The sequence below is a fragment of the Lepidochelys kempii genome, chromosome 9, assembly GCF_965140285.1.
Source record: "Lepidochelys kempii isolate rLepKem1 chromosome 9, rLepKem1.hap1, whole genome shotgun sequence".
Lineage (NCBI taxonomy): Eukaryota > Metazoa > Chordata > Testudines > Cheloniidae > Lepidochelys > Lepidochelys kempii.
Window position 1 is genome coordinate 17,822,696 of NC_136388.1, and position 24,699 is coordinate 17,847,394.

The 24,699-nt window shown below is 40.2% G+C and overlaps 1 protein-coding gene across 8 annotated transcripts in view; it reads right to left on the reverse strand.

The window, feature by feature from the left end:
- The window catches only part of LOC140917185 (uncharacterized), a 305,274-nt gene that overhangs the window by 20,496 nt on the left and 260,079 nt on the right, over window positions 1–24,699 (reverse strand). For 5 of the 8 annotated variants that reach the window (XM_073359429.2, XM_073359432.2, XM_073359436.2 and 2 more), the window contains 9 exons: window positions 23,996–24,127; window positions 21,953–22,081; window positions 15,972–16,100; window positions 10,900–11,028; window positions 4,595–4,723; window positions 4,379–4,507; window positions 3,163–3,291; window positions 2,131–2,259; window positions 734–865 (listed from right to left, as the gene is read on the reverse strand). In XM_073359429.2, coding sequence (XP_073215530.1) covers window positions 734–865; window positions 2,131–2,259; window positions 3,163–3,291; window positions 4,379–4,507; window positions 4,595–4,723; window positions 10,900–11,028; window positions 15,972–16,100; window positions 21,953–22,081; window positions 23,996–24,127 — 1,167 coding nt within the window. Of the gene's footprint in view, window positions 1–733; window positions 1,946–2,130; window positions 2,260–3,162; window positions 3,292–4,378; window positions 4,508–4,594; window positions 4,724–10,899; window positions 11,029–15,971; window positions 16,101–21,952; window positions 22,082–23,995; window positions 24,128–24,699 lie in introns of those variants that run through there. The other 3 variants (XM_073359439.1, XM_073359438.1, XM_073359433.2) reach the window with 3 other exon arrangements.

Consider the following 24,699-nt stretch of genomic DNA (forward strand, 5'->3'; position numbering starts at 1 on the left):
AAAACAAAATTAAAGCTGTAACCAAAAAAGTGATTAACTGTCTCCTTTTTAGTCACTTCACTGCATGTTTCCTATCAGTCATCACATTCCTCCACAAGCTACTTTACTGTTGTCTAGAATATCAGTCTGAGACATGTGGGTCTGGGAATATATTTTTTTATGATGGAATGCTCAGCGAATTGGCATTTTGTCTTTTAAACTAGTCACCCTTTTCCAATCCATAACAATCTGTTTAATTTGATTGTTCCTCAGAAGACCGTGCAACTTAACTGACTTTATGAATCATTTTAGATATATTGCCAATTGCAGCCTGTTTTATAATAACCATTTGTCCTTAGTTTAGCACTCAGAGCTTTCGGGAAGCACTCTGGCTTCGATATTTTGAGAGGCGAAAGCTACACAATACACATGTGTTGCTGCAGGTTAGAGGTGGATGTGTATTCATGTCACATTTCACAGAAGGGTCTGGTGTAAAAATGATTTCAGAAAATTGTGAAACATTTGTCTCTAGAAAAAACTCCTGATCCCAGCAAAAAAAAGCCTTACAATAATTAAGGGCCAAATTTGACTCCTCTTACTCTCAGAGAGAAGGACTTTATACCTGGAGTAGACTCATTCCAGGCTGCAGGTATTACTAAATATGAATAGGTGTGTCAGAATCTGGCCCCAAAGAATTAGGCTTCCTGTCAACTACTTTTCAAAAAAATTGGAATGAAGCAAGAATTATACATACTAAGGTCACAGTGGATTCCATAATAACCCGGTAGGCAGGTACATTTGCCTGTTGCTGGGTGACATTCCTCATTTTCTGCAGAACACTGACACAGTTGGTTACAGTTCTTACCATATGTGCCTGCTGGACAAGCTGAGGGAAGAGGAAATGTAAACCAATGAATTAAATTTGTCTTGGTAAATATAGCACTCAAACAAAGAGCAGGCTAAAATTTATTAAATAAAACTACTGCCTACAGAAGTATGCTGCCCTCTGGGACTCTGGTTTTATTAAATTTACTTGGGGATTACTTTGCTGTTTGATTTTGTTTTGTGCAGTCAATTTATGCCCAACTGCCAAGGGCCAGCTGCAATTTTCTTGTCACTAAAGAAAATCATAGTGTGATGTCAGGTAAAATCGACTAAAATAATAGTATAACTCAAGAGGGACCACATGTATGGATAAAGACATTTTCCCTTGTGTAAATAGTTTAAACTTTCAAGGTTGCTTTAGCACAAACATTTGTACATGTTGCATTTTGTCACTTGTCAGCCATGCTGCCTACATTTTTCTGACTGTTTAGATCTAGGTTCTTATATTAGTGCGCACCACACCATCTGAGCACCTTCGTAGAAATATCAGGCCAAATTCTCAGGTGACATAAATTGGTACAGCAAAAGCAACTTGAATAAAGCTGTGGTGGTTCTTATAGTTATTTATCATTATTTTTATTACTTAGCACCTAGTGCCACTGATTGGGGTTAACAGCCCATTGTGTTACACACTGTACACACACACAAGAAACAGGCAGTCCCTGCCCCAAAAGCTTAGAGTCTCACAGATCAGATAGGGATCGGATTAAAATTTCAATAATCAGATCTTTTTAATAGTAAAATTTATGCTCAGACAACAGGTTTCTGAAATTTTGCATTAAGGAAAAGCAAAATAGGAATCATAGAGCTTGGAGCACAAAATAAATCCAGTTTGTCTTTAAAGATAACCCCAGAATGGATGTGGTTCTTGCCACTGACAATAATAAATAATAATGATAATAAAAATACAATTTTCTGGTGCTCCGGCAGCCAAGAACAGAAGCTGTTCTCCCAAAGAACACCAATGGACGGCAGAGGTGGAAATACTGCCTGCCCTCTGGAGGGACAGAATCCTCAGGTGGACTGGACACTTCCCTGGGCCAGCTTTGTTGAATTTTGTCCCCCTGCTTGCTCTTGCAATCTGCAAGCAGAAAAATCTATATTCAGCTTTCAAGCTGTAGTCCACTTTTATTAATGCAATGTTCTAGCAGTCCTTACTCCTTCAGAGGTTGATTAAATCAGCTGTTCAATTATTTAATAAATGAATCAATCCCCTGTAGATTTTTTTCAAGGGGCAATTAGTCACATGCTTGTATAACAACTTACTTTTTTCACAGCCATAGCCAGTGAATCCTTGAGGGCAGCCACACTCTCCATTCACATGGTGACAAGGGGTACCTGAAGGGCAGTTGCAACGTTTGGTGCAGTAATTGCCATAGTAGCCAGGCAAGCAGGCTGGAATAACCAAACCAGTTTTCATTAGAACAGATTGCAGAAGGGCTTAGAAGAAGCTAAAGACCAAGTTCAGCCCCTGACTGCAAGGGAAGCCGATTATTTCATGCTTTAGCCGGCAAATATATATGAAGAATACTGGTGCTTCCAAGAAGACTACCTCCCCCATTAATAAATTAATGACCATTTATTTCTGTTGTTCAAATGTTACATTAGTTCCAGAAGCAGGAGATGAATTCCAACTCACAATCAGTGAGATCCTGGCCCTTTGAAATCAATGACAAGAACCCCATTGACTTCAAGGGGGCCAGGATTTCACCCATGACCTTTCCCTTTAATGTAAACCTCCTTATGCTGCACAGAAGAAAACTTCATGTGACACTGTCATCAAGAACGACAAGTAAAAATATAAAGTCACCAAGTCGGATCTTAATTATACTTTGAATACTTCTTGCTTTTGCAAGATAAAAATCTTGGGTTTTACAGCACCTGGTGTCCGAATTTTGTCATTTTCTCTGGGGACACTAGAGAAATTTTTCAATGTGACATTTAAAAATTTATTTTATTTTAATGAAAAACTGCATGTGTCATGAAAGGTACAGGTCTGAAAGGACTAGAGACTGACAGCAATTGACATGAAAGAAATTGAAGGGACACAACGTTGATCATCATCATGAGGACAATCTGCTAACGGGCAACTCCAGTTTGACCTATGGAGAAGAAGAAAACTACCACAGCCTACCAAAAAGTACTACTTAAGGCTTAATTCTGTGAAATGCTGAGTTCCCTCATTGATTTCAGTGGGATCATGCCAGGGCTTAATGATACTATTGCAGGATCAGGGCCTTAATGGAGCAGACACAGTACTCTGTAGATGTCTTGGTTTTACTCTCAGCAGAAACTCACGTTTGTCGCATCGTTTTCCTCGCCATCCTTTTTCACAGTGACACACTCCACTCTGATGGTGGCAGGAAGAGCTGTGTTCACAGTCACACCGTTCCTCACACTGCTGCCCAAAGTATCCAGATGGACAGGCTGAGAGGAAAATTAGATAAGCAGAATAATGGTTCCTCCTGGTCTACAGAAAGCTGATGTGAAAGCCATCAGCCACTGACAAATAAGCTAATATTTATCTTCTGGGAGAGTGGGATGATGAATAGATGATACAAGCACTGAATTTATAATCTGATGAGAGTATATTTAGCATATTTACAATTGTTATACTTGGTCCTGAATGCTAATGACTATGCACAGGAAAGTTTGCAAAGTGGCAGTAACCTGGAATCCTAAAGATCACAATGGATTGTATAGTGATGGCAATACAATACACACTGAACAACAACATACTGTGTTAATAATGATAGTAAATTGTGCCTAGACAATACTTATCATCTCAAAGGACTTTACAAGGTTGCTAATGGGAAACTGAGGCCTGAGGAAGTGAAAGGCCAGTATTTCAAAGATTCCTATGACTTTCACTGACAAATGAAACTTGTGGATTCTCAGCACGGGTAGAAAAAACAGTCCACTTGTGACTTTGCCAAGATCAGACAGCAAGTCAGTGGCACAACTTGAAACAGATCCCAAGTTTCTGGACACTTAGTCCTAAATTCTGTTTTGCTAAGGTACTTATATGCCCCACATTATTATAGTATCTGAGCACCTCACAGGCTTTAATATATTTATCCTCATATCACCCCAGTGAGATAGGGAAGTGTCCCATTTTTCTTTTGAGCAGAGAGATTAAGTGACTTGCCTAAGGTCATACAGGGAATCTGTGGCAGGACAGGGAATTGAATTCAGGTCTCCCAATCCTAAGCTAGCACCTTAACCACTGCACCATTCTTCCTTTCTAGCCACTAGCTATCTCTAGTGCTCTTCAGAATGAAAAGTATTAAGATCAAATTGAAGGACAGAAAGTGACTCAATGTCCTGGAGGGAGAAAGAGCTAAAGTTCCAGACAAAGGAGTCAATGCAAGTGAGAGAGAGACCCTTGGGAGTTGAAATGGGCAGCCACAGCTATAGAATGATTAATAAAAATACAGGAAACATTAATTAATAAGATGCTTTTTATAGAGTCGAAATTTACAATCAGTCAAATCAAAGAAATTAGCCTTCCTACCAACATTGCACTGGTCCCCAATCCATCCTGGATGGCAGTTGCATTTCCCTGAATGTCGGTCACAAATTCCACCATTGCCACAGCTACAGTTCTGCTCACAGCTCTCTCCATACTTCCCATCCTCACACTCTGAAATCAATCAGGGCAGAATTTTATCAGAATCATAAGTGAATGAAAGGTCCAGTCAAAGCAAATGGAGAACATGACGGAACTCACCAAGTTCACAGGCTATTCCAGTCCAGCCTTTGGGACAAATGCATTGTCCAGTTACCTGATCACATACAGCCTGATTGCGACACATGCAGTGCTGTAAACAGTTCATGCCATATAAACCAGAAGGACAAGCTGTAAACAAAATTTAACATAAGAATGGCCATACTGGGTCAGACCAAAAGTCCATCTAGCCCAGTATCCTCTCTTCCGACAGTGGCCAATGCCATGTGCCCCCGAGGGAATGAACAGAACAGGTAATCATCAAGTGATCCATTCTCTGACTCCCACTCCCAGCTTCTGGCAAACAGAGGCTAGGGACACCATCCCTGCCCATCCTAGCTAATAAACCGTTGATGGACCTATCCTCCACGAATTTATCCAGTTCTTTTTTGAACCCTGTTATAATCTTGGCCTTCAAAACATCCTCTGGCAAAGAGTTTCACAGGTTGAGTATGCATTGTGTGAAGAAATACTTCCTTTTGTTTGTTTTAAATCTGCTGCCTATTAATTTCATTTGGTGACCTTAGTTCTTATGTTATGAGGAGTAAATACACTTCCTTATTTACTTTCTCCACATCAGTTATGATTTTATAGACCTCAATCCTATTCCCCCCTTAGTCATCTCTTTTCCAAGCTGAAAAGTTCCAGTCTTATTAATCTCTCCTCATACAGAAGCCGTTCCATACCCCTAATAATTTTTGTTGCCCTTTTCTGAACCTTTTCAAATTCCAATATATCTTTTTTGAGATGGGGCGACCACATCTGGACACAGAATTCAAGATGTGGGTGTACTATGGATTATATAGAGGCAGTATGATATTTTCTGTCTATCTATCCCTTTCTTAATGATTCCAACATTCTGTTTGCTTTTTTGACTGCCACTGCACATTGAGTGGATATTTTCAGAGAACTATCCACAATGACTCCAAGATCTCTTTCTTAAGTGGTAATAGCTAATTTAGACCCCATCATTTTATATGTATAGTTGGAATTATGTTTTCCACTGTGCATTACTTTGCATTTATCAACATTGAATTTCATCTGCCATTTGTTGCCCAGTCACCCAGTTTTGAGAGATCCTTTTGTAGCTCTTTGCAGTCTGCTTGGGACTTAACTATCTTGAGTAGTTTTGTATCATCAGCAAATTTTGCCACCTCACTGTTTACCCCTTTTTCCAGATCATTTATGAATATGTTGAATAGGACTGGTCCCAATACAGACCCCTGGGGGATACCATTATTTACCTTTCTCCATTCTGAATGCTGGCCATTTATTCCTACCCTTTGTTTCCTATCTTTTAACCAGTCACCAATCCATGAGAGGACCTTCCCTCTTATCTCCTGGCAGCTTACTTTGCTTAAGAGCCTTTGGTGAGGGACCCTGTCAAAGGCTTTCTGAAAATCTAAATACACTATATCTACTGGATCCCCTTTGTCCACAGGCTTGTTGACCCCCTCAAAGAATTCTAGCAGATTGGTGAGGCATGATTACCCATTACAAAAACCATGTTGACTCTTCCTTAACAAATTATGTTCATTGATGTGTCTGACAATTTTGTTCTTTACTATAGTTTCATCCAGTTTGCCCGGTACTGAAGTCAGGCTTACCAGCCTGTAACTGCCAGGATCACCTCTGGAGCCCTTTTTAAAAATTGGTGTCACATTAGCTATCCTCCAATCATTTGGTACAGAAGCTGATTTAAATGATAGGTTACAGACTACAGTTAGTAGTTCTACAATTTCACATTTGAGTTCCTTCAGAACTATTGAGTGAATACCATCTGGTTCTGGTGAGTTATTACTGTTTAGTTTATCAATTTGTTCCGAATCCTCCTCTAATGATACCTCAATCTGGGACTGTTCTTCAGATTTATCACTTAAAAAGAATGGCTCAGGTTTGTAAATCTCACTCACATCCTCAGCCATGGAGACCGATGCAAAAAATTCATTTAGTTTCTCCGCAATGGCCTTACCATCCTTGAGTGCTCCTTTAGCATCTCGATCGTCCAGAAGCCCCACTGACTGTTCAGCAGGCTTCCTGCTTCTGATGTACTTAATGTTTTTTTGCTATTACTTTTTAAGTATTTGGCTAGCTGTTCTTCAAATTCTTTTTTGGCCTTCCTAATTATATTTTTACACTTCATTTGCCAGAGTTTATGCTCCTTTCTATTTTCCTCACTAGGATTTAACTTTCACTTTTTAAAACATGCCTTTTTGCCTCTCACTGCTTCTTTTACTTTGTTGTTTAGCCACAGTGTCTCTTTTTTGGTTCTCTTACTATGTTTTTTAATTTGAGTTGAGCCTCTATTATGGCATCTTAAAAAAGTTTCCATGCAGCTTGTTAATTAACCTCCTCATTTTTGTGTAGGTCCCTTTTCTGAAATTTAATGCTACAGTGTTGGGCTGCTGTGGTGTTTTCCCCGCCACAGGGATGTTCAATTAAATTGTATTATGGTCTATATTACCAAGCGGTCCAGCTATATTCACCTCTTGGACCAGATCCTGTGCTCCACTTAGGACTAAATCAAGAACTGTCTCTCCTCTTATGGGTTCCAGAACTAGCTGCTCCAAGAAGAACTTTATCTCTGCATCCCGTCCTGAGGTGACATGTACCCAGACAATACGGGGATAGTTGAAATCCCCCATTATTATTGAGTTTTTTATTTTAATAGCCTCTCTAATTTCCCTGAGCATTTCACAGTCACTATCACCATCCTGGTCAGGTGGTCGGTCATATACCCTACTGCTATAGTCTTATTTGAGCATGAAATTACTATCCATAGAGATTCTATGGTACAGTTTGGTTCATTTAAAATTTTTGATTCTACACTTTCTTTTATAGTGCCACTCCCACACCAGCACGACCTGTTCTGTATTTTTGTACCCTGGTATTACTGTGTCCCATTGACTATCCTCATTCCACCAAGTTTTTGTTATGGCTATTATATCAATATCTTCATTTAATACGAGGCACTCTAGTTCACCCATCTTATTATTTAGACTTCTAGCATTGGTATATAAGCACTTTAAAAACTTGTCACTTTTTAGCTGTCTGCCATTACATGATGTAATTGAATGGGACTTTTTTTTCTTTTGACTGTTTCTCATCAAATCCTACATTTATTTTATTATCTTCCATCCTCTCCTCCTTACCAGGACATAGAGAACCTCCATTAATAGATCCTCCCCTAAGGGATGTCTCTGTTCAAACCACATGCTCCTCTGCACCTGTCGGCTTTCCCCCTGCCCTTAGTTTAAAAACTGCTCTATGACCTTTTTAAGTGCCAGTAATCTAGTTCCATTTTGGTTTAGGTGGAGCCCATCCTTCCTGTATAGGCTCCCCCTTTCCCAAAGGTTTCCCCAGTTCTTAAAAAATCTAAACCCTTCCTCCCTATACCACCATTGTCTCATCAATGCATTGAGACCCTGCAGTTCTGCCTGTCTAACTGGAACTGGAAGCATTTCAGAGAATGCTACCATGGAGGTCCTGGACTTCAATCTCTTACCTGGCAGCCTAAATTTGGCCTCCAGGAGCTCCCTTCTATCCTTCCCTATGTCGTTGGTACCTACATGTACCACGACCACCGGCTCCTCCCCAGCATTACACATAAGTCTATCTAGATGTCTCGAGAGATCCGCCACCTTCGCACCAGGCAGGCAAGTCATCGCAAACCCAGCTATCTATGCTTCTAATGATCAAATCACCCATTACTAATACCTGTCTCTTCCTAATAACTGGAATTCCCTCCCCCGGAGAGGTATCCTCCGTGCTAGAGGATACCACATCATCATCTTGAAGGAGGGTCCCAACTATGGGATCATTTCCCTCTGCTCCAGTTGGATGTCCTCCTTCCCTGAGACTTTCATCCTCCTCAACAGCAGAAAACTCTTATTAAAAATGCACACAAACTACAAGAATAAGAAGCCATGTCTATACGGACTATATCTGTGCAGAAATTTTACTAATGTTGACAGTTATAATACCCTATATTCCTTCCCCCTACAATGTATATGGTAAATGTCAATTCAATTAGGAATTTTGTGCAACATTCAGAATACAAAACAGCTAACAAACTAAAGCAAGGAAACTATTTACGGTACAGGAAAGCAATGCATTCGAAGTAGGATAGTGCAAGTTAAATACATAGAACTTAACTCTACCTTGTCTTGCACCAATCTGACTGATTGTGCAAGTGATGTAAATCAGGTTTGGATCTGACCTACAGAGCCTGACTCCACTCTGATTTACACTGGAGTAAATCAGGAGTAACTCTGTTGCAACCAATAGAATTACATTAATGTAAAACTGGTTGGGAGCAGAATCAGACCCCTTCAGAACATAGTGGACAGCAATAGTTGACATTTAGTAATAGCTGAAGTTTATTAATATAGTGTCATAGCCACAGGCCACTTTGAGGACAGCACTCAAAGGGTTTACACAATGAAATTTGTTTAGTGATAAGTGAAGAAAGTGCTTAATTGTATCCCAAAACAATGATCTCTAGTCTTTCCCATCCTCACCTATGATAGCAAGAGCTTGATTCTTCACAGCTTTCTCAACAAATAGGCTATGTACTGGTTCCACTTTTTAATGGTTAACTTTGTACGATACACAATTTTATAATTATTACATCTTTCTATCCACAGCAGGCTGATGATATTTTATAGCTTGCCTATTTTTAATTTAAAGAAATTCAAATAATGAATTCCCCACTATGGGTACTGGAACTAGAACTTGGGAACTTTAGCTCAAAGGGCAGAGGCTTGTACTTTAAGTGCTAAAGTGACAACTCCATAAATTGCTAGCAGTAGTAGGTTCTAGGCCACAAAATGGAACAGTCACTAGAGGAGGACACATACCCAACATTCCCTTTCCTCCCCCCCCCGCCTCTCCTGATGATCAAATTATCAGAGAAACCAAACACACAGAAGAATCCACAATGCACCATAATAGAAAGGAACTGTTTGTGTCTGAAAATATGTAGTTTGATTTAGGGTCCTTCTGACTGAAAAAGTAGTTGATTTACAGTTAATTAAAACAAAACAAAATCAACCAAAAACCCTCTACTATTTGAAGCTATTTCCTTAAGAGAAACTTCACATTTCAGCCAATACTGTACCCATCAGTATAAGGGGAAGACTTGTGTGTCTATACTCCCCTCCCCCATGGAAATCATAAGCATGTGGAAAGTCCTTTTGTCCTTAGATTTTAAAAGGGGCTTTCAGACTTCCCTAAAATACAAATAGCTACCATTTTACTGCAGATTTGTTCAATTAGCAATTCCAAAGTGACTGGCGAAGCTCCCAGTGATGACATTCAATCCTAGATTTAGCTTATGGTGTATAGAGCAACCACAAACTAGCGATTTGTAGGAGGATAACTGCTACATTGGGATGAGAGCACAGGGCTACATTGCTGGTTCTGGATCACTTATCTAGACAATCCAAACCTTCTGTTTTTAAATTGAAATAGGTCCAAAGGGGGTAAAGTGGATAAATATTTGATGTTGCCTGGATTATTTTTTATTTCATTTTAATTTTCAAAGATGGCAGGTTTTCTGTCTTACTACATTCTGGGACATTTTATCCCTCTTAGTCAAATCAGCTATTCTCTGGAACTCTCTACTGTACCCCTTCACTTTGTACTCCTGGGAGTTTCAGCTTCTACTGTTTTGTGCTTGTATGGTACCTTAGACAATGAGGTCCCGGTCCAGGCCTAAGTACTATGATAATATAAATAATAAATAAAAATACTGTATAATAATTTATGTGCGGACTTCTCCTAGCTGCCCACACACTTAATAAATATTAGTAGATATAGGACACCCTGAACTTAAAATGGTTCTGTCCCTCAATTAGAACATTATTTTTATAGACTGTGTGGCCCATTTGTACATATGTTTAATTAACATACAGTAAAGCCTGTACCAAAGACCACCCTTATTCAGCAATCACCTGTATGTATTGCTGTAAGCATAAATCAGTTTCTAAAAGACCAATATCTGTCTGTCCCTTTGCTTAAGGTAGGTTACACTGAATATCTATACTGGAAATTAACTTTAAGATATTCTGCAAAAAACATACAGAACTTCCACAAATAGAGTTTGTGTGGCTAAGTCCATTACCAACTGGGCAGACATCAGCCAGTGGGTTGTGATAATATTTCTATTATCTTCTTTTGATTAAAAGCCATTTGATAAAGCAATGTACAAAGCCGGCAATTGAAATACTAATGAAAATCCCTAAGTAAGAAGTTTTGTTTTCCCCTTCTGTCATCTTCTTGCAACAGAAGTTAAGTTCTCACTGCACCTTGCTGGCAGGTAGCTCCTCTCCATCCTGCTGCGCAAATACACATCCCAGTTACATGATCACAGCGCGCTCCATTGTGACAATTACAAGCATGACTGCAGCCTTCCCCGTAACTGTCACCCTGGCAGGCTGCAAAGAGAGTACCATAAAATGCAGTTACAACACATCAAAGGAGGCATCATACAGAGCAAAATTCAGACATAACCCAATTCAAGAGAAATCAGTAAGAAATTGGCTTCTCATGAAACACTGTTCATATCATACCTATACATAAGTTCATATATTAATCAGGCCTGACACTAAATAATGTGGGCTTAAAGATACATATCAACGCATTCTGAACAGATTTTTATCAAAGACTCAAATCACGCGGGTGATATATCACCTGTCATTCTCCTGTACCTTGGAATGTCTTTGTCTTAAACTAATGGTCCAGCAGAACAGGCAGCTTGACAGGTTGGTTATTTATTTGCAGCCTGGTAAGAGAACTGACAACTTCATTGTTTTCATTGTTCATTTTTCACAGTTCGATGCTTTAGCTCGCCCGAAGCCTTATTCTTTGGTAAGAAAGCAGTGATATTTCCATCACATTGGGTAAGCAGCTGGCTCCCAGGTGAAAACTTAACCCTGTATCTCACAAGTTTATCCATGCTTCAGCTCCATTTTGTTCTCTACTGGTGTTGCCTCCCATGGACAAAATGGCATTACAAGATTTCTGCTGTCTTCATTGTCATGGCTCTGTCTTTAAATGGCAGTAAATGGAGTATACTGTCACTTTGCTTTCTAAAGTATCACTCAAGGTAGTTAAGGAAGAAAAACAGGATTGTCCTTATAGATAGCCAAGATAAAAGAATAAGATACTTGTTGTCTTGGTCTTAATGGAGGCTTTAATTCTATTGTGTCACACTTGTTTTCCCACAGATAATAAACATCATCGGCATTCTTCCCAAGAGCAAATAAACAGGTCTGATCCTGTGAAATGCCATGTGTCCTTTGCTCCCATTAACTTTGGCACATAGCACCTCATGGGACTGGGCCCACACTTTGACCTTTCATCAAAATCCCTAGCCCTTTTGGGGAGCAAGATGTAGTATTGCATGAAGGACTCATCCATGAGAGATAGAACAGAAGAATGGAATTTTCCCCACTTCAGTTGTGAATGTGGTTGACAGCATTTGGCCTATTCATAACCTGTAGCTTCTTGTCTGGGCTTTTCAGTGTCCCAGTGTGATTTACATGGATGACATTTCACTTGTAGCACCTTTTCAACATATTTTTTTTTAAATCAGTTAGGTCCCATCTGTATCACTACTGTAGCCAAGCCCAGGGACCTGGTTATAATGTTGTTAAACTCTATATTGAAGACTCAGACCATCTGAATGAGCTTTACCTTGATTATGGAGATAGATTTAAATTGTGGCCACAATACAAATCAGCATTATGCTGTAAAAGGGTGTTACTAAGTCCCCGATTTAGCGTAGATTAACCCTGAGAGTGTATCTCACCAGAAGTTTACATCACGTGCATACAAATCTCTTGTTATGCCTACTAGGAGACAGATGGGATTTATCAGTGAATTAGAAATTCCAAAACAAAAGCAGGAACTCTTGGTGAGGAAAATTAAACATTCTTGTCTCTTGTTAGGAGTATACAAGCCTTCTTGGTTCATCTTTGGGGCATACTGCTTAGCAGGGGATTTACAATGTTAGAAGACTGAAACAGCAAGTGAAATTATCAAGCTATGTTTGCAGGTTTCTCTACTGATGGAGCAGAGTGAATTGAATTCTTCTTCCTCTTTTTTTGATGAGGAGTGTAAAGATACTAGTTTATAAACTACATTAGGTGGCTAGGTAAAAAATCAATTAAAATCCCATGATGCCAGAATTATTTTTCAGCATCCTTCTGCACCTCTCATTACTTGAAAACAAATGCTGCTCCCCCAGCTGTGAGCGCTAGCAGATTCCAGGAAATGCCAGCACAAATACGCAACACAGAACAAAGGCAAAGAGGCATGTGTGAATGCCCCCAGCAAAGCAGGGGTCAGAGTACTCTCTGCAAGGCTTGAATTATACTGTTTGGAGCAGTAGGACAAACAGTACAATGGATCCAAATCTTAAAACGGTTTCTTCCTCTTCGATAGGTGCCATTGTTTTAAAAGATTTACAGGTGGACAATATCTCACCCGTACCTGGGGGTAGAATGGAGCTGGCTGCACACCCAGTGCAAAAGCCAGCTTGTAGATCCAGAGCAGGATAGCTTAACAATTTGCTTATTGCTCCTCTGGCCCGAAGCACTGTGCAGTGCTTGCTGTTGATGGCAGCATGTGCACTAGAGCTGATTGGACGTGCCTAGCTAACCATCCCACATCCTTTGTGGAAGCTGTGCAGGTGCACTCACCAGACATGCACTCAAAGTGTCCTGGCCTGTAGGACGGATCTTGCCATTCTGCTTGTGCAGAGCTGTGTGGGGCAGAAGCTTCCCATGGCTTTTCCCCCTACCACACTGTGTATGGGCAGAAGGCAGGATTAATCAATGCTTGAGTTACCGATATTAGCAACTTCTAGAGCTACCGGAAAGGTCCCTCAGTTGAATCAGCCACTTCATTCCTCAGGGAACTTGGCATCTTAAGTTAAACTTCTGGAAATAAGTGAACTTTAGTCATGATCAATGCTGGTAAATGTTGCTGGTGTTTGACACAAAGCAAGCACAGATTTCAAACTGACTTGCAGGCCACTACTCTTGGCAGAGAGAAAGAACAAGTCAGACTCATTTATTTAACCTTCCTTGTTTACATGTTCTCTTCAGATAGGTTGCATCCTGTCTTGTCAATAATTCTGAAAGCTTTCTCATCTGCACACTGGGACTTCCCAAGGCCAGCAGCTCTTAATACTGCTAAGTCTTAGATCAACTCTATTTCTGTCTTAGTTAGGTTCCTCCAAACTTTAGCCCTCTTCCCCATTACCAAGGCTCTCAACAGCAGCCCTGATATAAATATAATCATATCTGTGGTTAGATGACCTGGAAAAATGCACTGTTTATTATTATTGTTATTATTATTAGCAACCTTTGGCCAAACCTGCAAAGTCATCCACACAGTACACGGCATTACTAGATGATGATACATTGTTTAGCTAAGAAAGAAACAGGTCACCCCTTTGCATTGTTATTTGACCTTACTCTTTTGCAGGCAAAAGGAGTCTTGAAGCCTTTGGTGTCTTAACTAGCACAAGGGATAAATCAAGGGCAGCATAAAGCTTTAATGGTTCCAGTGCAAGAGAATAAATGGTTGCTTTCTTACGTAATCCCAGTAGACTTTGCTACGAAGATGAAGGGGGACATGTGAGGCCTATGACAAAGGGCCTCATTTCTTAATTGAATTTAATAAAATGTGTAGGAACAAAGCTTCCCATTTTTAATACAGTTTACAGAGCAGTCAAGAGCGAAGCTGACGGATTGTTCACTTTGTGGATCTTTTGAAGGGCAGTGTACATGGACTGCAACCAAGAAACAAGCAACACACCCACTCAGCAACACCTCTGCTCCCAAACAGCACAGACATATTTCAATGGCACTATATTTCACAAAGCCTGTTGATTAACCTATAAACAGGGTAGTAAGAGAGATTACCATTGACATGAAGAATTTTAATACATTAAACTGAAGGTGGAATAGCTGGTCCAGGTGTTTGTAGGAGGAAAAGTAACTGGGTGGAGGCACTGACGGATTGTTTGGAAAGTAGGTGGGAGGACAGCAGAAAGGTTCAACAACATTGTCCCTGAAGTCAGGGGACTTGTCCAAACAGGGATGGGGGAGGTTGTGGGAGAGGATCTTTAGATAGAAGGGAGGATGTGTGAGCTTGTGTGTACAGAGGGAATTGAAGGAAAGAGATGGGATATGGTAAGGTAGGTAGAGGTAGCAAGAGTGTTTGGTTGTTGCATGTCCCATGACAGCAGGCCACTGTGGGGGTTGAGCTGGAATAGGGGTGGTCAAATCAGGGTGCATGTCTGGAAAGGTTGCAGTCAGGTTTGGTCATTAAGGTGGTTGGAGTTTGCAGGAGGGTGACAAAATGGAGGTGTTTGTCAAATAAGTGTATTAAATAAACTATAAACTTCTAGCTGAGAGAATCATGACATTTGTGGATCAAAGGACCCCTGTACAGGCCTCCACAAACAATAAGAATCGATTTATTGTGCGATGCTGCTATGGATGAGTATAAATTGTTCTGAGCTGTCTGCAGAGGATGATTATACTGTACTTTCAGGGTGAAATCCTGGCTCAGTTGAAGTCACTGGGGTCAGGATTCATCCTCAGTGTTTGAAGGATTAAAGCTTAAATAAAAAATTAATTTGGAAAAGAAAACACCATCACTGATTTTTTCAAACAACAAGGCTCAGTGATGCCTGCAAATGATGCTATGAAGATAAGGAAAAGAATGACTTTCCATCAGATTTGCTGGCAGATTTATTAGAGGATCCAGCAATAATGTCTATTCAAAACAGAAACAAAGCAACCACCACAGAAGCTACATTGTTAAGTGGGACAGTTTATTCTTGTTTGTGAAATTCCAGGAACTTACCTTTTTTGCAAATGACATTTCTAAAAATTAATGATAAAGCCCCCCCCCGCACACACACACACTCCACCCTAATAGCAAAACAATCTCTGCTTTGATTTTTTTCCACAGTGTACTTTTGTAATCTTATAATTGGCAATATGATAAGACTCAGCAGAAACATGGGAGTAACATTTTGCCGTTTAACACTTAATAGAAATGAAAAGTTCGGTTAACATATTACAGGACACAACTGTGCTATCTAAAAACAAATGGGACGTACTGTGAAACACTTACAGTGTTTGATGTATTGTAATGGCAGTAAAAGGAAATAACAGAATATTTGCATGCCAACCAAAAAAATTGTTTCCATTTATGGCATCTCTGGAAAGAAGTATGACTTACCTATCTAACTTACTAGGTTCTTCTAGGCCTAATAAGGAGCAATTTTTAGAGTTAGGAAGATGGACTTTTGTGAGCTTTGCCACAGCTTTGCTGGGATCATTGCTGTTATACGTACGTTGGTCACACTTGGCTCCCACCCAGCCAGGGAGGCATTGGCATGTTCCTATGATGTGGTCACAGTGAGCTGCATTCTTGCATTCACACACCTGGTGGCAGTCAACTCCAAAAAATCCATCTGGACAAGCTAAAAACGGAAAAAAGGTGGGTTTTATAAAAAGCAGTTCCCATTTCTTTACACAACTGTCTGGCAAACAGCAAACTCCAGCTCTTGCCTTCTGGAAATTCTGTACATGGGAAAACTTTTAGTTGGTGCCCTTTTTAGTTATACTGTCAATTTGAAATTATACTTGGGAGCCTGTGTCCCATTAAAGGTTAAAACTGAAAAGCAGTGCATGGGGAAATCCACACACGAGTCCCATTATTGTGCATGTCCTACAATTTGGGGTGTATGGACCCTGATTAGTATTTTGCACATATTATACTGTTGTACAGATTACAACATAGGGAAATGCAGCTGAGCCTATAATCCAAAACCACAAGACTAGAGAGTTAATGAATGTGAATTCACATAAACCAGTTGTTATGTTATTAAAAGGAGCTGTGAAGAAAAAGGTGAATAGACTAAAAAGAGGAAAGACTTCCCAGTTCTATGTGAGATACATGTGGAGATAAGGTGGATCTCAAGAGGTCAGGCAATTCTGTATAACACAAAGTCTAGAAGACCATCCTTGTCCCATCTCCTTATCTTTAGACTTGGGGACATACGATCCAGTTGACTGTCCTGCCATATTTCTAAGGAGTTTTACAAAACAAATATAAGATATATTATTGTAGTTCAGTGTTTACAGGAAAAACTTGCTAGAAGAGGCAGATAATTCACATTGGCAAAGAACATCAAGAGCAACTAAATGTGGCAGGGCCTCTTCAGGGCACCACAGAGATTCAATAAATACACTTGTAGAGTGTGAGAAAGATTAGACCTGCTGATTCAGGCTATGTATGCACCAATAAGGAACACTTGGCATAGTGAGAATAAACTGTCAACAATTGTCTCAGTGGCCAAGAGGTTTCTATATCCATATTATGCGCAAAATACTATGCTAAAAGAATGCTAAGGTTGCCTAGTCAAACTCTCAAAAGTTAGGAAGTGACAGAATTAAGGCTGCCTGTCCAACCTTAATTCAGCCCCCTCGTGCATCTGCATTATCATGAAGTTTTAATTATATGAATATGTCCAGTTTTTACACAGGACCCCTCCCTCATTCAGTATACTGGATGGACACTGAATGAGTAGCTATGCAATATTTTGTTTTATCCACATTGCTCAATGTGTGGCATTAGGCTTTACTTACTGCACACCATTTAAACCCTACCGAATTATTAATTTCCTCATGAGCTTTTCTATGATGCCTATCACTATAATGTCTGAGTGCTTAAGAAACATTAATGAATCAAATTTGACAGCACCCCTATATTGGTGGACACTTTTTACCTTAACCTCTGTGCCTCGGTTCCCCATCGGTAACATGAGATTTTGTGTGTACAAAAGTTGTGTGTGTACAATTTTCTATTTTTTTAAAAAAAGAAACCACCCAATGCACAAACAAATCCCCCCACAGGAATTCCATCATGTGGAATCATACTAACATCTGCATGGATCATCAACATGGTTGGAACCTTTAGATCTACAGCATAGACTTCTGCCACATGAGCTAACTGAGTAACTGATAGCAATAAGAGATTGTTATCCTCTGTCTGGAGCAGTCACTGGAGGGAGATGAGACACACTTTGCCAGTGGGTTTCAAAGATGGCAACAGAGGAATGTTGAGACTCAGGAATCTTGTGTTCCATTCCAGGTTCTGGAGGGATGCGTTCTCTAGTGGACAGAGACCTTCTGACCCCGTCTTAGTCCTGTCTCTTCCCCACCACCTCCCATCCATGTACGGCTGGTTCCTTGTTCCAGTGTTCTTGTCTCACTAGCCCTAGTCCTCAACATCCTGCTGGCCTTCTCATTGCAGTCCCAGTCTCTTTGCCCCATCAGTCCCAGTTTCCCATGCTCTGCCCCCTACCTCCTATTCCTCCACCTGCCAGCCCCTCCATTTCTCACCATTAGGCTTGATGTAATGGTGAGAAATCTAATTCTTCCATTGCTGTTGCAACTGAAAATGGGGTCTTGTAAAAGAGTGTTGCTACCTACCCTGCCTATAATACAATGAACTCCAGTACAATATCTGTAGACAACAGTGGACTAAAATAGAAAATGAATGTAAGTTCTCTGCTGGCAAAAGGTAGTAGTGGTGGTGTAACCCACACACCTGCTGGGGGTGGTGTTCTGTCCCATCGAGTGGCACCAAGACCACTTAGAGAGAGAGAGTAACGAGTTTGCTCTACACCCTCAGCTAAAAGGCAGTTGGTTTTTAGCTCATACAATAGAGGCTCATGCACTGGGGCTCAGGTTTGATCCCGCCTGCCAACCACCAGGATCTGTTGGTGTTACAGTAGCACAGAGCAAGGTCTGATTTGGAAGTTCACTTTGCCTTGACAGTGGCAGCTTGGTTTTCTGAACATATGATTTCATACAACTGGCTCATTTACTCCAAGTGGAATGGCAATTCTCTTCTTCAGTCAGTCCAGCCTGTAGCTTCTTCAAGGTCGCATGGATGCTTTGAGACTTACTGTACCTTCCAAACACATGGTGTCTCAGAGAAATGGGGAAATAGAATATATATCGGTGTCAAACAGTCAAGAAGTATTAGTCAGCCTTCTGTTTATTTTTATTTGGTGGGCAAGCCGATATCAAGCTGCAAATTAGAAATTACTGCATGTGGTTTCAACTCTTAACTGAATCACTGTATACTGCATATTATTGTTTATTAAGTTCCAGTAGTGTGTAGGACTCAGTGTACAAGAAATACCTTCCCCAACTACTGAAAATAAGTTTTTGAGTCTGTGTCCCAGACAGGGTTGGCAAATAGATTTTGCCAGACAAAAGGACATAGATTCACCTGTCTGCCTTGATTTACGTGAAAAATGAGCATTGTAAGCTAACGCAAAGGAAGTCTTTTTGCATACAACATCAACATGAGGATGGTAAACCAGTACTCTGGGGAATAAAGCACAGGGGAACGGTGTCATCCTGTCTCTAGGATCAAAACAGTGGATTTTGGGGTATAAGAAGAAAGCAAAAGGATATCCCTTTTATCCTTCACTGGGGAAGCAAAAAGAACAGCGCTTTTTCCATTTATGACAGGAGGATCCCTGCTTTGTTAGTTGGAACTGCTGGGAGATAACTTTAACAGGCTAAACTAAAGTAGCTTGTCACACCTAAAGCAAAGTTTATATTTATAATAAATTTATGATTGTTTTCACTATATTTCAATGCTGTGAAGTTATAAAGGACCTGATCCTGAGTTGTAGCAGTCAAGCTGTGTGTACATTGTTCTTTTGGGGACTGCAAATCTGGTAATTTCCGTGAGTGTGCAGTGAAAGAGGGTTGGATACTACAGGGGGACACTTTCAGAGGGGCTGCGGTGCACCGACTGTTACCTGCAAGGTACAGTGAGGGCTGGCAGAGCCCTTTTCTTTTTAGTATATACTCAACGTGCCTCAGGTGGCATGTGACCAGGATACATCACCGAATTTGGTCCGCTGGTTCCATCATTAGTTTCCCTGTCCTGGGCTGGGTACTGACAGGGAGCATGACATGAACACTGATCCATGATTATTTGGGTGACTAACAGACTGGTGGTGTCAGGGAGCTGATACACCGTTAACGACAAGCAAGTCTTTCTCTTGCTGAGGCAAGAGGGTAACAAGATGACTCCCAGTCCTGGGCACCTCAAGAAGAGTCACACTCCATGTGGACCACCAGCATGAGAGGGGGTGAGACACATTTTGCAAGTGGGTTTCACAGACATTTGCTGACAGCTGAGGATTGGTGAGACTCAGGAAGCTTGAGCTCCATTCCAGGCTCTGGTGGGAAGTATTCTCTAATAGGCACAGATTCTTTGGAGCATTCCCCCCTCAAGTTTGATCCCTTCTGCCCATCCCATCCAATCTATCCATAAACAGTCCTGTCTCTTCCCCACCCCTGGCTGCTTGTCCCAGTCCCTTTATGCTTACCTATCCAGTCCCGGAAATAATGTATATAACAAAATATATTGTCTTTTATTTTGATTTCATTTTAGTTGACAAGTTCAGAATTTTTGTTTTTTAGAAGTACTCCAGGAAGAACAACCAAATTATCTCAAGACTGACTAACTTGTCTTACAATTCATATAGCAGAGAAAGATAAGCAGAGGGGACAGTGGTTCATTTAATCCGTTCTTCTTGCTAGCATATATTTGTTCCTTGCAGAATATTTTCTTATGCTTCATGTAGTCTAGTTATAAATGTCTCGAGCACTTCTACTTCCCTCAAGACCTTTTGCATGAAGCCATATCTGCCATGGACTGTATCAATGGTGGAAGTGAGTGAATAATTGTTTTTTTTTTTATAGATAGCCAAACCAAAAAATAAAATAAACTAAATTTGGTTCGTTTCTAACCAAACCTGATTCCTGCCCTCCTTCCCCCTTCCCCCCAAATGAAAAGGCAAAACACGTTCATTCAGGTCGAACAAAACATTTTGAATGCCCACTTGAATCAGTGTTTGAAAATGAAATGCCAAAATGGGGTTCATTTTGAAAACACTGAAGTGAAACTTCAACATTTCCTACATTTGTTTTCCTCTAATTCTTTTGCTCAAACTATTCGCCAAATTTGATCCAAATTCATGAAAGGTTTCAGGACCCTGAAAAACCCTTTGGCAACTTTACTATTTGCTGAAAAAAAATCACCTTGCTCTAATCAGTGGAGTATTGTATTGTTCGGACTGCCCAGAGGGGTGCTGTAAGATCTTATGGAGAGCTATAAGAAAAAGGCTGTAGGAAAAAAAGGCCATTTTTTCCATTTTACGGTTTTTAATTTTTCATGCATAAGTCTGAGGATTCATGTCTCTTTTATGGATTCAGCAAATTCTTTCTTTAAGACAGAAAAAGAACTGAGTAATAAAAATAAGGCATGGATAAGTTATTTTGAAAAAGAGCCTTGCACAGTGTTCACAAATTACCTCACAAGTTTCTCCAGCAGAACTCAGATTGTTTCTTGTCTTTTAACACTTCCTCGACAGAATGAAAAAGGAAATAATATGTGCAATTTCCACAATTTGTAGTCTGTTGAATATTCTGTTATAGCACGGAAGCTGCAAAGTGCTTTCATTTCCACTAGAGGGCAATAGATGCACAAGTGGTTAATCTGTCTCATTCTAACACACACACATTTTTATCTACCTAAACTAGCTGATAATTTTGCATGTGAAACAAAACAGCCAAGGTTTGGTTTAATGATCATTGTCTGTAAAATGTGCAACAAATCAAATTCAGATATTTCGGCAAAATGACAGATGACTTACACATTATTTTTACTGTACCCCAGCCAATAGACCTTTTTTTTTTTTTTTACTCTCTGCATAGTTTATGGCGTGAAAACAACATCACAAGAACATGCAGCAGATCAAGTATAATATATGTACGAAATCCAATCCAAAATAATTGTTACTTCATGTTAGCTAGTTACTAGGTGATAACAGATGCAGTGGTAGACTTTAACGTTAGAAGCCTGTATCTCCTTAAACAGCTTATTGGGGGTCAGGGGGAGATGTTTTATTCAAAGATAATATTATAAATGCCATGGGGACAATGAAAGAATTCAAAAGTGGAGCAACGTTTTTTCTCTGTGTTAAAGCAGGAAGACTTTCGTCAGAAACGCTCCAATTCAACAAGGTTCGTAAGCACATAAGGAGTCCCATCAAGTCACAAACTTAATGTTAGGCAAGTGCTTAAGTACCCTGCTGATCTGGGTTATAAAATTTAATTAGGCCGTCACAGTTCAGTTGCATGGTTTACCTAGATCAGGTCCCGCTGATTATACAACCAGTGCTACAATGATCTGTGAGAAACATCTGCCAAGAAATGAAAGGGTAGGGGGAGAATGTACCTTTTTCACAAAAAGTTCCTGTCCAGCCAGTCGCACAAGTACAGGCCCCACTCACATGATCACAGGCAGCTCCATTCTGGCACGGACAGCTGGACTTACAATTTGGCCCAAAGGTTCCCTTAGGGCATCCTGGACAGAAAGAATAAAAGCTGGATGTTGAGCTGAATCTGGTAAAGATCCCTGTAGTACAACTGATGATCAGTTTGCAATTCTCAAGCACTTTTGAACCTTTTCTATTCACAAGGGGAGGGCCAAAATTTGTCTCTATACCCTGAAAACAGTTAACATTAGGTGTTCTCTTTGAGATGTTGGCTGCTGCAGGAAGCTTATGTTGCTTTATATTAAGGTGTATATTTTAAGGGAAAAGGGAGATCTCAGGGATGCAGTCAGTTTTGTATACTACACAGAACAACAACAAAGTGTACAGTTGCAGAAATTACAACTCCCAAATTCCTAGTTTCTGATTTGATGTGTACCACACACCGGTTTAGACTCACTTATTTGCCCAAATCCCATGAGAGCTCACTTGCTGGGATGGGGATAAGCCATGCAAAATTCCTAATGTTGCTCTTAAAACCCATTTCCTCCCCCTGCCAACTTTTTTTCTGCAATCCAAATTCCACAGTAGAACCCAGGTAAGTGAGAGGGAACATTAAACAGGGTGACCTCCTCCGGAAAGCTCCAGACTGAAAGCTGCATGCCCTGCTTACATGCTCCGCTTGGAAACATTCAAGCCAAAACATTACATCTGGGAGATGGATAAGAGACTTAGATTTTCATAGCAGTAATTGTTGGGAATTTAAAGGAGAGACTGGTATCTCACTCACTATCTCAAGGAAAAAACACCCACTTCAGCCTGTAAATAATATCCTCCAGGGCTATAGAAAAATCAATTAAAATAGGGCCAGCTGGCTAATTTACATTAGACACACTTTAGACAGAGCTGAATGGTAGTGATAGTTTAGCCTAGACACAATAATGCAGGGCTTCTCTGGCAGTTTATAGGTCTTGCTAACTTATTTTGAAATGAGTTGTGTAGATATCTGCCAGATCCCTTTAAAATGGAAGGACTTCAACATTTGTATTAACAAAATCATTTTTAGGCAGTCTGGAAAATATCACAGAGCCCAAGAAACAACATGGTGTGGGCTTTCAAAGATGAATCTGTAACTGGAAGTACAATAAATAACTAGTTAGTTTAGGAATATCTAAGGCTCCTATCACTGGGGTATGCAAGTATCTTGAGAAGGAAGCAAATGGGCAGGCCCAACATAATATACAATATTTCATTCTCCTCCCCTTTTTAATCTGCCTTCCTCTTGGCGTTTCTCTCTTTCTTTTTGTTTATTCCTTTCTCCCATCATGAATGACATTGTGAATAACATAAATACTGCCCACAAAACTAGTGTCATGAGGTAAAATATGGCAGCTGGACTTTGAAGCTGAACAATTTTTGGACCTACAATGGTATTTGTAGTTAGGGATGGCAAGATGCAGTGTTCAAATCTCATGCTTTAGGGCATGACTGGGGCAGGAAGGAATCTTGCCCCTTACAAGAGTTCACATTGTGTGATGTTTTTACAGCTGGTATTACCTGAGGTGTATTTGGGAAAGAGATTAGTATCAGAATATGGGCTATGATGCAGGGAGGATATCAGCATATCTATGTTTGCGTCCATTGTGGACATGTAAACTATTTCTATCTGCCTGAGCTCTAAAGGAGTTTTGGAAGAAAAGGCAAATAACTTAAAATCTTACATGAGGGAGCAAAGATGCAGATATATGCAATTCAATCACCGTAACATGAAGTGCAATTGCCAAAGTAGCTGTTCAATTCAAAACTATTCTGAAAATAACTCTCCTGGAATCCAAATGATTAATTAACCTGTCTAGCACTGCTGAAATCTGAGCCTCCTGAAAAATGTGCATTCTCCTATCTATGGAGAACTCCAATGTGGATGCCTTCCTAAAAATAATCAAAAGGAAAAACAATTTTTGATTTTGATCACCGTGAATTCCCCACTTTGATGCTCTTGCACTTACTCTGCTCACAGTGTTTCCCAGAGTATCCTGCTTCACAGAAACAAATCCCAGTGACTGGGTCACAGCTACCGTCACTGTTATTGCAGACACACAAGCTTTCACAGTGTTCTCCCCAACGGCCAGCATCACAAGCTGCGAAGCAACACAACAACATTTGCATGAGACTGAACTGCACACTTGAAGTAGCAGGCAGTGTTATATTTGGATGGGAGATTAGAAAATAGTTACAATAGCCAACATTTTCAAACCCAGATGTTTAGGGCCAGATCTTCTGCTGGGGTAAATAGGCATCAGTCCACTGAAGTAAATGGAGTTATACTGGTTTACCCCAGTGCATAAACTGATATTAAAGCGACTAGATCAAAGTGATTTAACATTCAGAAATGATGAGTACTCCTCCATGGAGAGAAAATACCAGGTACTGAAGGGCTCTTTAACTTATCAGAGAAAGGCATAATCAAGAATCAATGACTAGAAGTTAAAAGCCAGACATATTTCAAATTAGAAATAAAGCACATGTTTTTAACAGACAGGGTGAGGACAAATTGGAACACACTACCAAGGGAAGTGGTGGATTCTCCATCTTTTGAACTCTTCAGATCAAGACTGAATGCTTTTCTGGAAGAAATGCTTTAGTCAAATAAGTTTTGGGGCTGACTACAGATGTAACTGGATGAAATCCTACGGCCTGTGTTATACAGGAG